Source organism: Xiphophorus hellerii, chromosome 6 (genome assembly GCF_003331165.1).
Source record: "Xiphophorus hellerii strain 12219 chromosome 6, Xiphophorus_hellerii-4.1, whole genome shotgun sequence".
Taxonomy (NCBI): Eukaryota; Metazoa; Chordata; class Actinopteri; order Cyprinodontiformes; family Poeciliidae; genus Xiphophorus; species Xiphophorus hellerii.
Genome location: NC_045677.1, coordinates 15,307,473 through 15,321,266, shown reverse-complemented (window position 1 = coordinate 15,321,266; position 13,794 = coordinate 15,307,473). Strand labels below are relative to the sequence as shown.

The 13,794-nt window shown below is 38.2% G+C and overlaps 2 protein-coding genes across 3 annotated transcripts; one reads left to right on the top strand and one right to left on the bottom strand.

The window, feature by feature from the left end:
- Positions 1-1,154: 1,154 nt before the first annotated feature.
- LOC116721174 (G-protein coupled receptor 55) lies at positions 1,155-4,916 on the top strand. Its single transcript, XM_032564727.1, has 4 exons — positions 1,155-1,281; positions 2,209-2,941; positions 3,756-3,956; positions 4,053-4,916. Exons 1-4 carry the CDS (start codon positions 1,277-1,279, stop codon positions 4,071-4,073), a joined length of 960 nt encoding a protein of 319 aa, XP_032420618.1. The 5' UTR covers positions 1,155-1,276; the 3' UTR covers positions 4,074-4,916.
- A 2,818-nt stretch (positions 4,917-7,734) lies between these two features.
- itm2cb (integral membrane protein 2Cb) lies at positions 7,735-12,489 on the bottom strand. 2 transcript variants are annotated; one of them, XM_032566459.1, is made up of 6 exons: positions 12,266-12,489; positions 10,169-10,306; positions 9,864-10,055; positions 9,664-9,774; positions 9,424-9,574; positions 7,735-8,820 (listed from the first exon to the last, which is right to left on the bottom strand). In XM_032566459.1, exons 1-6 carry the CDS (start codon positions 12,350-12,352, stop codon positions 8,729-8,731), a joined length of 771 nt encoding a protein of 256 aa, XP_032422350.1. In that variant the 5' UTR covers positions 12,353-12,489; the 3' UTR covers positions 7,735-8,728. The 2 variants fall into 2 exon arrangements, with proteins under 2 accessions (XP_032422350.1, XP_032422351.1); XM_032566460.1 differs by lacking the exon at positions 12,266-12,489 and adding an exon at positions 10,433-11,100.
- Between the last annotated feature and the right edge of the window lie 1,305 nt (positions 12,490-13,794).

Genomic DNA, 13,794 nt, shown 5'->3' with positions numbered 1-13,794 from the left:
CTGTCAAAGTTAGGATTTTTCCTCTGTCTACTTGCTTTGGGAAGCTCAGACTTCCATCTTTTGGCAACTGAACAGGAGCGCAGAGAAATTCTCACACTTAAAATTCAGTCGAGTCATTTCAACCCTTGAAACCAAGAAACCCTCAAATATAATCACAGTAAAAATCTGCCTCTGCAGCTTCTCATAGTCACTTTCAGCTCAGAGCTCACTCATTCCCTTTGATATGGGAAGCTGCAGACAAAGTGCCAGCCCATGTACTCGTACAGAAATCACAGTGAGGCCTCTTTCGCACTGTATCACTCATTTCTGTTAAAACATGAAGGTAAAACTGAGCAGAAAAGAAAAGATGAAAGCATACATGAACTAATACACAGAAATATTTAATGTTTAAGGCTCACATGTTTCAGTATTAGCAGAACAAAACAACAACCTATGCAGAGATGTAAATTCCAGTTTGAGGAAACACAGAAAAAACCAAAACAAAAACACAAGCATAACAATTTATAGGAAACCGGTGTCATTTACTAACAACCAATGTTTCCTCAATTTGATATTTCTAGCTTTTTCCCGTTTTCTTCGTAGCTTTCTGCTGTTGAATTGAGGGTAACACTGGTATGTTGGCGCTTACAGTCAGGTGCTCGTTTCCTCACTTTAATCCAGCCTTAAACACCTTGACTTCAATGTGCTGGTTTGAGATAAGTGCTTGGTACTTCTAGTCGAGCTTTGTGGTTTTCAGTGGAAAGTGTGCACGATATGGCGCTTTGGAAGCTCCTCTTGAAAATAAACAGCAATGTTGTAAACAGCAATTTAAATTATAGAAATTTCCTTTCCAGATTAATTATGTATATATAGCTACATATATAGAGATATATATATATATAACGTAAATTTTTTTAAGATGTCTTTTTTCTCCAACAAAGAGTGGAAAAAATTCACCAACAGTTGAGTAACACACATTTACAATAGGTTGAGACAAGAGAAAAGTGGCTTCTAAAACATATTTGCTGGCAGCTAGATTTTCTATCTGTGCAGAGAGTTTAACCTTTTTGTCACTTTGCAAGTGATCGTTTACATTGGCACCACTGAGTGTGACAGTTTAAGACTTGCTGGACAAGTTCAGTAAAAAAAAACCAAAAAAAAAACACATCTGAGCAAACATACATGTGTGGCATTGCGCAGGAAGTGGTGATGAAACAACAAAAGGCAGAAAAGCAGAAGCTTGTCTGGCACAGCAGAGACGCTCAGAAAGAAACAGCAAAATTCCTCTGTGACAATCATGAGGTAAGAGCAAGACTAGATTTCGATTTTTATATTGTACAGTTATATTAAAAACAAAGCAAGTAAAACTCTTCATGCATAGCTGCTGGGTGGCTGTTTTTACCTGCTGGTGTGTTTTAGGAAGGTAGACGGAAATGTTTATTTTATAGTTAGTAAGAATTTACATGCAAAGAACTTAATTTAGCAAGATTAATTGTCTAAGAAATTCTGTTTATATATATCTGAAAAGTACTCAGTCTTCGTCTCCTTGGTATGCTGCTTCTGCAAGAATAGTTTCCTATGGTTTCAAATTTTTCACATTTAAACTAAGTAAACACCACAAATAAGTCATACGTTTATACTAGACCTGTCTGTTGATAGAATGTTTTACTTTTCTTCTTAGAATAAAAATAACTTTGTTGTGTGATAACATGACCTGAGCCACTGCAGTTGGCAGCAGACTAGTGCGACGTTAAAGGAAATCAGTCCCTTAGCGTATTCCACTGAGCGTCAGTCTAAGGCTTGACTCGACTCCTGATGAAAACACGCACTCAATAAAGTCTTAGTTATGATTCTGCAGATTCGTAATGCTGATGTCTAGGTGATTTCCACCACAAATTAGAACTTACCTCAATCTAGATCTCTGTTACTCTGATTCAAAATTACACCGCCAATCTAGATGAAAGTAGTAACATGTAAAAAGTTCCCATGCTACGCTGTGTCTGGTCTTGATAACAGAAACACAGAAAGCAAGCCCGCAGCTCGCATACCCACACATCTGAGAAGTTTCAGGTGCCTCACTGGCGTGGTTTAGGTTTAATGTTCAGTGTGGGAACGAAGCGTGATGACAGGAACGGCACATTCTTCTCAAAGAAGCTTTCACAGTGAAATGTTTAGTTTGAAAATACTTGGCAAAGATGATGAAACTGAATCAAACCTGTTTCCTTGCAGCAACAACAGCAGTAACTGCTCAACCAGAGAGGTGGACGAACAAATGAAATACTTGGAGCTGGTCATATACATTCCCATATTCATAATGGGGATGTTTCTTAATCTGGCGGCCCTGCTGGTTTATTGCCTGTGCTTCCGAAAGTGGACTGAGTCAACCATCTACATGACTAGCTTGGCTCTAATGGACCTCCTCCTCCTCTTGCCTCTACCCTTCAAAATGCACGCTGCATATCAGACGTGGCCACAGGAATTCCAGCACGTTTGCTCATTTCTGGAAAACCTTTATTTTGTCGGAACATACGGCGGTATCTACATGATCATGTGCATAGGCGTTGATAGGTGGCTGGCAATATGTCACCCATTCAAAGCCAAGCAGCTGCGCTCCCCCAAGGCGGCTCTCATTACCTGTGTGGGGGTCTGGGTTCTGGCATTTACTGCAATCTTTCCAGTCACCTTCAGCTTCAGGACAAAAGTTGATGAACACTTCCACTGCTTCCATCGATTTTCAGAAAATGGCTGGAGTCCCAAAGTGATCATCTGCTTGCAAATATTTGGTTTCCTGGGGCCTGCGCTCATTTTGGTTTGCTGTTCTGTTCAAATCATCTGGACCCTCCAGGAGTCCGGCCAGCGGAGCACCAAGAGCCAGGCCTGCGTGAAGATCATCTACAGCGGCCTGTGCGCTTTCTTGGTGCCGTTCACTCCGAGCCACCTGGCCATCTTCCTCCAGTTCCTGGTAAGACACATTTTACATTAACAACGTGAACTTAGCCGTAAAGCACACAACATTAAACTCTAATTCTATGCAGCAGAGTTCAAGATTTTTCTATAAACTCGACGGGTAAATATCTAAAATTAAACATCTGCAGAAGATAATTTTACAATTGAATGACCGCTGACAAAGCTGACAATGTTTAATTGAATCAAGATTTGGTTCGAAGGATATGTCAAGGAAACTATTTTATATTAGCAGACAAAATTAACGTTTCGTGTACATGAAATGTTTTTGTCTCACCACCTCATTTCTTTATGACAAACCAGTAGACTTACAGCTTTACTACTTTAGACACTTGAAAAATGACTCAGTCTAGGGTGCTTTCTTTCGTCGTCGTGAGGTTTCAAAATACGTCCATGCAGGCGTCAATAACCTTTGATTCTATTTGAAAAATAGTTATATATGTCAACGTTACACTTGCTTTTGGAATCACACTTATTTTATTGTGGTATTCATAAAAGCACACGAACACATTTTAGGTAACTTAGTGGAGATTTGTTATGAGTGCAAACATAGCCATTAAATACATATTAACTGTCAAACTCTAGATCTGGTAAATATATACAAATTAAACTGAACCCTAGCACTGTGTAATTCTTTTTTCAAAATACTTATTTAAAAAGGACATTCCTCAGGATTATGTCTTTAGTATTAACTACTCGTGAGGCCTCCATAAATACAAAAAAATTTATGAGATTATGTGTAAATTTAAAAACATATAAAGTATACCATTCAGTTGGATATAACAATATTCAACTTTTGCGCATACCTTCAGGTACACCAGAAAATGATTGAGGACTGCAGCTCCATGAAAAGTATAAGCATGTTTTTACAGACGGCCATGTGTCTGTCCAACATCACCTGTTGCTTGGATGGTCTGTGCTACTACTTCATAGCTGACGAGGTGAAAAACACGAAAAACAACTTCAAGATGTCCAGACTGAGCCAAAGGAGAGCAAACTCCAGCACTTCAGAGGTCTGAATGCTTGAGAACAACAGCTAAAGATAGGATGTGTATGCATCGACCTGGGTCATGTTCACTGTTGTTTTTTTTGTTTTTTGTTTTTTTTAGCTGGGCAGTAAAACAAACTGAGCAAGCGGCTCTTGAAAAGGTTTGGCAGGCATGTGAAGCAACGGGAAGTGAACCAGGTCAACCTGCAATGATAATTAACCACCGAGCAGGAGCAGTAAGCCACCTGATGCATCTGTAACCTCAAAGAGCGCCAATAACCAAAGTACGGGCAGCAAGGAAAAAAACTTCCACTACAGATGATAAAAGAGCTTGTTTTTTTTTAGGTTTTTTTTTTTTTTTTAGAGAGGGCTGAGAAAACTTTCTGCTTTCTCACTCCCTGATGAGAAACTGACTTGTGGTATGAATCATTTTAAATCTTTCACAGGTGGCTCATTGCAGAGCTTTGTTGTTTTGATTCTCAAGATCAGCGGTCAAAAAAAAAAAAAAAAAAAAATTCTTAAAAGCAAGACCAAACAATCACAGTTGATAAATATCAAACAATATTATTTCATTTGGCATGCTTACTAAACTTTTGGTTTTTCTGTCTAAATGAATGCATGTCCCATAAAAAAAAACAAATAATTCAAGTGGGAAAGTTATATCTTGTTCAATATTTTAAAGAAGCAACTGTAGATTTTATTTATTTAATCTTTTATGTAAATGAATAAGTGTCAAAGGCACACTAAACATTTATTGATGCTAGCTGGTTACCAACATTAACCCTTTAGCAAATAGTTAAAACATGTTTGACTTTATTTTTATTTTTGCTCTTTCTGTATATTACAAATGGTTTAAGTAGTATGACTGATTTGTCAAAGAAATAACTGTGAAACTGAGCCTTAAATAATAGAGAGTATTGTGTTGGGATTACAAAAATATTCTTAAATGTTTGTCTGTTTGGAATAAATTTTAACAGAAAGCTTTGTTTCTGTTCATTTCTCGTTAATTGCACAATTACCATCTGACTGAGACAGAGTAATAAATAAATAATATGTTTATTATTAAACTCCCCTAAAATTATAATGAAATATGTCCATTTTATTTTAAAAGAAAAAGCTGGTGCAGCAATAAGAAAATTACGGTATGAAATTTAGTAATGTTTTCATTTTTTTATTTCTTTTTTTTATTTAATCAGCTTAGCGAATTTTATATGTTACTTGTTGGTAGTTATAAAATTAATATCTACGTATGTTAAAATAATTCACTTTAATTGGCACTTTTTAATTGCAGGTTTTTAAAGTTTTTAATTAAATAGCTAAAAACAATTTGTTGATGGCAGTCAGTCTTCTGTGTGAGCTGCCGGATGGGTTACGGGTCGGTTTCATAAACATTTAGAAGAAAAATGTTAATTTTATGCGAGCACAAACAAAAGCATTCTAGATGACAGCTTGAGATGCCTGCCAGTTTCATAATTATTAAAATGCTGTTATGCGATCACAGTTTAGAAACAGTGAGAATTAATTACAGGGCTAATCTGAGGACACATTTGTACCACAAAAAAATCTTTTAAAAAATCAGATGTCGTATTTATTTTCTGCCACTTCATGCAAACCGCACAGCGTTCAGGACAAAACACAGCACTATAAAATGAAGTAATGATTATACTTAGGAATTTACAGCCCTTGGTTGGGCTTTCTCATTAAAAATACAAAATACATTTCTCAGAAATTATTTAAAAAGCTAGTATATCATATTCATGATATGCATAATGGTTGAACAACTTGACTTTACAGGAAGACATGGATTTTAAAATAAATTCGCCTCCCTTTTTCTGAAACTCTTACTGAGGCCACCTGTAGTTAAGTGACTGTGTTAAACCCTTCAGTCAGCAAACCATCAAAGCCACATGATAAAAGTACAAACTGCAATGGGAACCACAAAAGGTTGTTTTTCTGGCTTCTGTGACTTCATTTTACTCTATTATGATTGCACAGCGCCCTCAGTATGTATTGGGTAGAAATGAAAACAAATACATGTTTTAACTACTGCTGCATATTTTGGGGAAACCAACCTTTAGTTTAAGGACACCCGTTCAGTAGGAAGAAAATCAATCTAATTGAAGTAGTTTTAGAATGCTATATAATTTTTAGCATGAATCTCTTATAAGTTCAGTTCATCTGGGTTATAAATATAATGAGGCAGAGGTTGCTTCTCCTATCCGCGCTCTTCAAAATAGGAGGGAAAAGAAGTTAATGTTATTCAAATGAGGCAGATTTGTGTTGAATTTTGTGAGTTGGGAAATAGTTGTAAGAAAGTCTCCAGCCGTCTAAACAGACACACATTGACAGTCAGCGTAAAAGCATCTAAAATTTTGAAACAGTTGTAACTGTGTCAAGCAAGACTGCATGATGACAGACATTTATCTGATCACCATGACCGTAAGTCGTAAAGTGAAACAAACTAGGTGCAAAACAATGTGAGAAGATCTACTATCCTGAGGTCACCAGAACTACATCCCCTTGTCTTTTGGTTACCTCCACTCGTCCCTTGATCCTGAATCTCATTAAAATGTCCCTTTTAAAAATGATAGACTCCTTGAATGAGTTTCTCAACACAGATGATTTAGTTGTGCAAACAATTCATTCAAACATCCTGTACACAGGATCCTGTAGACATCATCCCACAATATTTGTAGTTTTTTAATAACATGTTGCAAATATATTCTTGGAAAAAACAAAACTATTACGCATGCATTAAAAAAAAAAACTGACTAAGTTTTATATTCTGACATTTTCTGACATAAATTAAGTACATACTTGCTTTAAGCTAATCAGGTATGTCAACATTTATTATATTATATTTTAAGTAGGCCAGTAAACAATATATGTCTGACTATACAAAATAGTGTTTTGGTGACTTTGTTCTGTGAATTGGCATATGTTTAGCGACATCTTTGGAGATAGGTCACTATGACTCACTACCCACAGTGGCACAACGTGGAGGTTGGCATGAATGGTAAAATGATAAATGGGCTGAGTTTATCTATAGCCTTTCTAGTCAAATAAGCCAGTAAAAGCACTTTACACCAGAGTCACATTAATAAATGTGCACGAATTTGCACACTGTTACACAGATCATTAGACAATGTCGGGTAAAGTGCCTTGCCCAGGTTGCACATCAACATGTGGCGTAAGGAAACTGGAACCAGACCACCAACTCTGAAATTAAAACTGTCCACAAAACAGTCACTTATTGAGAACTTGGCAAAAACAAGTCTCAAAACCAGACAAAAAATATCTCATTTGCACCTCAGAGCAGCTTTCTGTTGCATATTTGCCTTCCAGTAAATGGATAATTTACTGGAAGGCAACAATTCAAGCTCTTTAAGAAAAAAAAATTCAAGATGCTCAAGTTATCTTTTGATTCAGAGCTTCCAATTTGAGAATAAAAATAAAGGCCTTTTTTTTATGAATTAGATCATTTGAGTTGCTTTCAGCAAGACAGTGATTTTACTTACAGTCTTTGAAAGTGCATTTCCGACCACTTCATTTCTGATTCTGCCCACAAAAACTTAATTTTCAGATTTAGAAAGCTTTGTCCCTTCACCTTTCAAATACAGTAGATCACAGAGACACCTTTTGAGAAAATCTGGGCTAAAAGGTAAAACTAAATTCAGTCTAATTGAAGTTTTTATAACTGATTTTTTTATGCTGTTGTGCACATCTTCAACAGATGTGCCAATAATTGTCGAGGAGATCCTAAATGTGCTTCACCGATAGTGAGAAAACTCCAAAAGACAAAGAAAGTTTGATTTGTTTATTTTTAAAGCAGCGAGATCTTACAAGAGAATTTAGACTGTACAGTCAGATAAAGTGTCAAAAACAGTGAAATATGAGCACATATACATCATAAACACACCTAAAAATGTTATTTATGATAAGACTCGTCAACAATGTAGAGAACGGAAGTTAGAAAGGACGGAGAGGAGGCGAAAGCTAAAGACAAACAGCTAAATCTGAGTGAGGAGGAGGAAGAGCAAAAAGAAGTAGTTTTTTGCCTTTGATATCATCTACAGTAAGTGATCTAAACTATAAAGCACTCTTCAATATAAATATTATATCCCTTACAACTACGTGTAGCATCACTGACTGCAGACTTTGGTTCCCTTTGTCCCTCTACAGCACTGCTACTAATTACAGTCGAAAGCCGTATATAACCCAAGGAGTAGTAAAGTGTGATACCAAAGGAAAAAAAAAAAAACATAAATAAGTGACCAGTCACAAAAACAAGTTTTGATAAAAATCTATGCATGTAACAATGTGATATTAAGAAGAAAATTTACAGTATATATATTTATGTATATTGCTTAGGAACAATCAGTTATATACACAATTCGGTAATGATATAAACAAGCAAAATGAACATCTTAACTACATGAGGTATGTTTTGCCCTTTAAATGAAATTTAAAAAATGACCAACAAACAAATATTAACAAAATAAGAACGAGTCTGGTTTTCTGATGTAATTGTCACAGACTGACGCTGATTTGACTGAGATTAATATCTCCTGCTCTACAAGACAAGCTACAGATAAATCCAAACACATCACATGTACAATGTGAATTAAAAAGTGAGACGTTAACAATAAAAAGAGCAAAGATGAGACAAAAACTCTTAAAACTGAAACTAAAGGACAACATTTTGCTCTTAAAGTGCAGCATAACGCATAAGAAATTCAAGAGGTATGGTTTGAAATTGGCTTCAGTGTCAGATGGCTGTGATTTCCGCCTCAGATTTTAGAATCGGTCGCAGATGACGGTCTCGACCACAAAAGTGTTCTCAAAGTGACGGATTCTGTGGCACTTCTTTGTCTCACGCCTCTCGATACCTGGAAGAGGCACACAGAAAGAGAGAGAAACAAAAGACGCGTTGAGAAAAATCTGCTCAGCACTGAAACTCCTCATATTACTCGTGCTGCTGGCATGCCTCCGGTGCCCTATTTGATTCAGTACCAGTCTCATCCATATATGTACTCAGGGGGAAGTTTGCTGCATCATTTCTAAAAGATCTCACACCAACTGAGGGACGCGACGCCAGAGTTATCTTTCATGCGCATCACTACCTCCTCCACAAATGTGTGGACGTGTCCACTGCACTACGAGTGACTCACGTAGCAGGAGGAAGTTCCCAGGCTGTGCCCACACTCAAGAACACACACATAAAAACACACACAAATGTCTGTGACAGGAGCAAATTGCACACTGTCTGAAGTGCTCAGAAGGAAGACCCAATTTGGTTCTGGTTCTGGTCACACTCCGATTCTCCCACACAGCAAAATTGGACTTGCTGATGCAGATGGATCACAGTGATCCCTCCCAAGCACATTGCATGGCTCACATCCTCACATTGTCTGGTGTTAAGAGAGGGTGATAACTAGGCGGAAGTGACCGGGGCAAATACTGCGCATAATTTATCGCAAAATTTCACTCACGTTGGCGCTGGTTGCGACGCCTCAGGCGGTACGTCTCTTTGCCAAAGCAGAGTCTGTGGATGAAGGGGCCCAGCTGCCTCATGTTCCTCAACCTGCCGGTCACAACCATCTCCTCTTGGACAATGTACGTCTGGGGAAGGTACGTCCCCCTCTGAAACGAAGAGCTAAAGCAGTCAGTAAAGAGGGAACACAGTGTCCTTGCTCCTGTTTGGCAAGTGTTAAATCGATTGCAATGCTCACCTTGACATTAACAAGCAGCTCCCACAGACTGCGAGGAGGCATCACAGCAGTTGTGTTCAACTCAGTGATGTAGCATTTGTCCAAGGCAATGTCATAATAGGCTGTGAGGCCCTGGAATGAATCAAGAAGAAATATTATTTAGTCTTCAACACTCAAATACGGCGAGTCTAGATAAGCGGATGAGACTTTTTATTGCCTACCCTCTGGAAGTCATGGACGATATCTGCTGGGTCACTGCCCCCAAAATGAGGCACGGGAACACTGATCTGCTCATAGTTCTCCTCAAGGTAGATGCCCACGTTCTCCTCCAGTTCTTGGCGTCCTCTCAGGGGAGCGTACACAGAGTCATCGTAGATGACCCGGCAGTGGAATAAGCTGTCCTCTGGGATCTGCTGTGAGGTCATGAAACAACGCTGAGTCAGCATGTTTTATTTTCAGTTGCATTGTCCAGATTCGATAAGATTCGAGGCAAGATTTGTTTTGGGGGTTTCTTAACTCGACTAACCTGGGACATAAAGTAGAAGCGATAGATGTAAATGGAAGGCAGCACCAGTCCCAGAGTGAAGATGACGAGGCCGATCGCGAGGCAGCACAGGCCCACTGGAAAGGGTTTTCTGGGCTTCATGGGAGGAACCAGCCGCCCCTGTGAGGGAAGAGGAAAAGACGACTGGTTAGACAGCAGCTCAGTAAACTCACACAAAGCTGCACTTTTGTTCTGCAATCGAATCCTAGATGACGTAGCAGCTCACAGAGCCATGCTCTTCCTTACTGAGTCTGAATTGTAACAGAGTTAATTCTGACAAGAGACAGTTGCCAAGCTGTTAGTCAGGCGAGGAGATCTGGTAGACGTAGGAAGGACTGGAGTGAAGCACGCCAGATGCCCACCCACGGTCTCTCGGCCAACCTTCTGCCTCTTCCATACTACTGTTGCCATGGAGAGCGGAAGCGGGGAGAACAGATTGTGCCAGCCTCTGACGAAAATGCTGGCACGTGGCCGTCTGGGTTTATTCTTGGAGCCCTACTTCAATGCTCCATATTTGCCGATATTAAATCCCAGCTCACCAAGTGGGATTGAAAAAAAAAAAAAAAGGATAGCTGCGTAGAGTAGAGGGGTCCCTCGGCATAGGTGGAGGCACGTATTAATAGATCTACACGTCTTGCGTATCGGCTCTGACGCTTTACCTCCTGTCTTGGCCAATCAAAACCCACTCCGCCTCTGACATCCTTCAGCTGACGTAAACAAACAGATGAAAAGGGGTGTCTTCTCTGATGACTGATACGTCACTGAGTGGTTTTTACAGTGCAAAGTGGGCTGGGAGAAGAAGAGGGGATTGAAAAAAAGACTATTCAGTGACTGATATCTAATTATATTCTACTACTGGGACAGAGTCAAGAACGGAGGCTGAGAAAAGACAGAGCCAATGCGATCTATCTATCTATCTATCTATCTATCTATCTATCTATCTATCTATCTATCTATCTATCTATCTATCTATCTATCTATCTATCATAGTATCTATCTATACTATCATCTACTATCTACATCGATCTATCTATCTATCTATCTAATCTATCTATCTATCTATCTATTGTCTATCTATCTATCTATCTATCTCTATCTATCTATCTACTATTATCTATCTATCTATTATTATCTACTATCTACTATCTATCTATCTATTAGTCTATCTATCTATCTATCTATCTATCTATCTATTTCTATCATTTATTATCATCTATTATATTAGTCTATATCTATCTATCTATGAGTATTATCATCATGAATAGATTGACATGTTTCCATCTTCAGTTCCTCTTCTAAGCCTTTCTTCTTTATGTATCCATGAACTATTTTCAGGTTAACTCTTGCTCATTGCAAACACATAGTATATGTCTAGTATATTATGAATTAAGCTACACCCAAAGGACTCTAAATACAAGGTAAAAACATGAATTATCGCACTACTCATCCTGATGAATTCAACCCCTGCAGGACTGAAATGGTATAACATGCTCTGAAAGGCACAAATGCTGCAGGAATTGCAGCAGGGTTTTTTTTCTCTCTCTCTTTGTTTCCTCAGTTTTCTTGAGGCAAAAGTGCAAATAAGAATTGGAAGATATTATAAGCACATACTGTATGCAGGACTGTCAGTCACATCCATCTGTAATGCACACTTATACAGACAGGTCTGTTATCTGCAGTGTCCTCAAGGCTGGCGGAATGAGATGATGTAATATCAACATCCTCAGACTGACACTGGCATCCACTGACCCATTGTGCTACAGCACAATTTACCTCATTGCCTCAACAAAACAGCTGCTGCATCCCTTCAGTCTGTTGTTAGAAATTGTAACGTTTACAGAAAATGCAAAAATAAATAAGGGTTTTCATTGCACGTTAGATTATGTTTAAATATAGGCACATTAAAAGATTAAAGGTTTAAAATTAAATCCTATTACTAGCCGGAGAACGCATGGCCAGGCACCATGTATCTACTTAGTTATATCCTGTGCAAAGGAGGATCTACTCTTGCTATAATAAAAATAATAATAGTGCTGAAGAAAAATGCCACAGCATGAAAGATTAGATGCGCAAACTCACGTGAGCCTGGGGTAGAGTGATCTTGTCGACATCCTGGTCTTTCTCGGGCTTCTGCGCCGAAACTGACTGGAAGGTGATCTTCACCATGTTTTGGTTTAGCTCAGTTTGTATTTTTTTTTCCCCCCCTTTTGTCTCTTGCCTGGTTGTGGTTCTGGATCAGCGCCGCGCTTCCATCCACAGCACCGGGAGGACTTTATAGCGCCGGTGCAGCCTCGCCCCCGGGAATCTGTGACATCAGAAGAGCGTCTTCTCTGACGTACGAGCGCTGTGTGGGACCGAGGGAAAAGCCTCCTCGTTGGTTTCAACATAAGAGCTAGCGCTGCTTTAAAACGTTCGTAGATAGTATAAAGTGCACGGAAATGCTTTAAATTATATATTTTATGAGCTGGCTCGCATAAAACACCAACGAATTTGGTTTTCAACCCTTTTTACAGCGAAAAGAATGCAGCTTAAAACCTTTTCCAGACATTAAGCTACTCCGTGCTTTTACTTTGAAGTCGAAATCCCAATATGGAAGTGTATTCCGCATTTTATTTAAAGCTGAATATTCTCCCCACATCCCTGTTCCGAACACTATCGTCCGGAAATGTTGTGATGTTACAAATTGTCTCCGCCAGCAGCTATACTGCAATAAAGTTATCAATAGGTTATTGCTACTGTTGATGATAATATTGCAGATAAAAACTGTATACTACTGTCTATAATAATCAACACTGGACTGGCTGGGATGAGTATATCATTGAGCAATTTAATAAAAATCAGTGGCGGCTTACGGAAACATCTGTGTGTTTAATTGGTGAAAACAAACAGAGGCTAAATCAGATGATAAATTTGAATGCTACACCTACATGTCTTACTTAAAGCATCCCCAGCAGGTAATCTATGATCTGTGACACAAACAGTGGGCATCACAAGCCATTCATGTGCTACAGTGTATCTCCCTTGCAAACTGACTATTCATGATGACAGTCAGCTATTTACCATATACACAACAGTGACCATCTCACATGCTACTGAGAAAGCCCTTGTTTAAATTATGAGAAGTCACAAAGGAAATGTTGCATTTCCTTAATTAAAATGACAGTTCAAACCTATTTAAAAAAAAAGTTCAGTTAGCTTTGATCAAACTGAAAAAATGAAAAACAAACAAAACGTTGTGGCAGACCTAAAAAAGACGGTGGGGGGAGCTGTTACAGAAGTTTAATAGTAAGACCTTACCTCAATAGGAGCGATGTAGCTGGTCTTTTTAGTTGTTAAATTAAATACTTATTCTCATACAATGTCATCTACATCTATTGTTTTAGCTTGCATTGCTAAAATGGTCACTGAGCACAACTGTTACATTGGTTTTCCTGCTAACAAGTGACATGCATTAATAGTAACCGACACTTGTCAGGAATAGTTCACCATACAAAAAACCTACAGTGAGGACTGATATATATATATATATATATATATATATATATATATATATATATATATATATATATATATATATATATATATATATATATATATATATATAAGAC

Bases quoted from the DNA above. Each gene is read 5' to 3' on its own strand.
- LOC116721174 (XM_032564727.1), top strand. The intron at 2,942-3,755 runs GTAAGACACATT...GCATACCTTCAG, and splicing joins CCATCTTCCTCCAGTTCCTG to GTACACCAGAAAATGATTGA. The intron at 3,957-4,052 runs GTCTGAATGCTT...TGTTTTTTTTAG, and splicing joins CAAACTCCAGCACTTCAGAG to CTGGGCAGTAAAACAAACTG.
- itm2cb (XM_032566459.1), bottom strand. From the start codon at position 12,352: ATGGTGAAGATCACCTTCCAGTCAGTTTCGGCGCAGAAGCCCGAGAAA. The intron at 9,775-9,863 runs GTAGGCAATAAA...GATTCATTCCAG, and splicing joins TCGTCCATGACTTCCAGAGG to GGCCTCACAGCCTATTATGA. The intron at 8,821-9,423 runs GTGAGTGAAATT...TGCCTCTTCCAG, and splicing joins GCGTCGCAACCAGCGCCAAC to GTATCGAGAGGCGTGAGACA.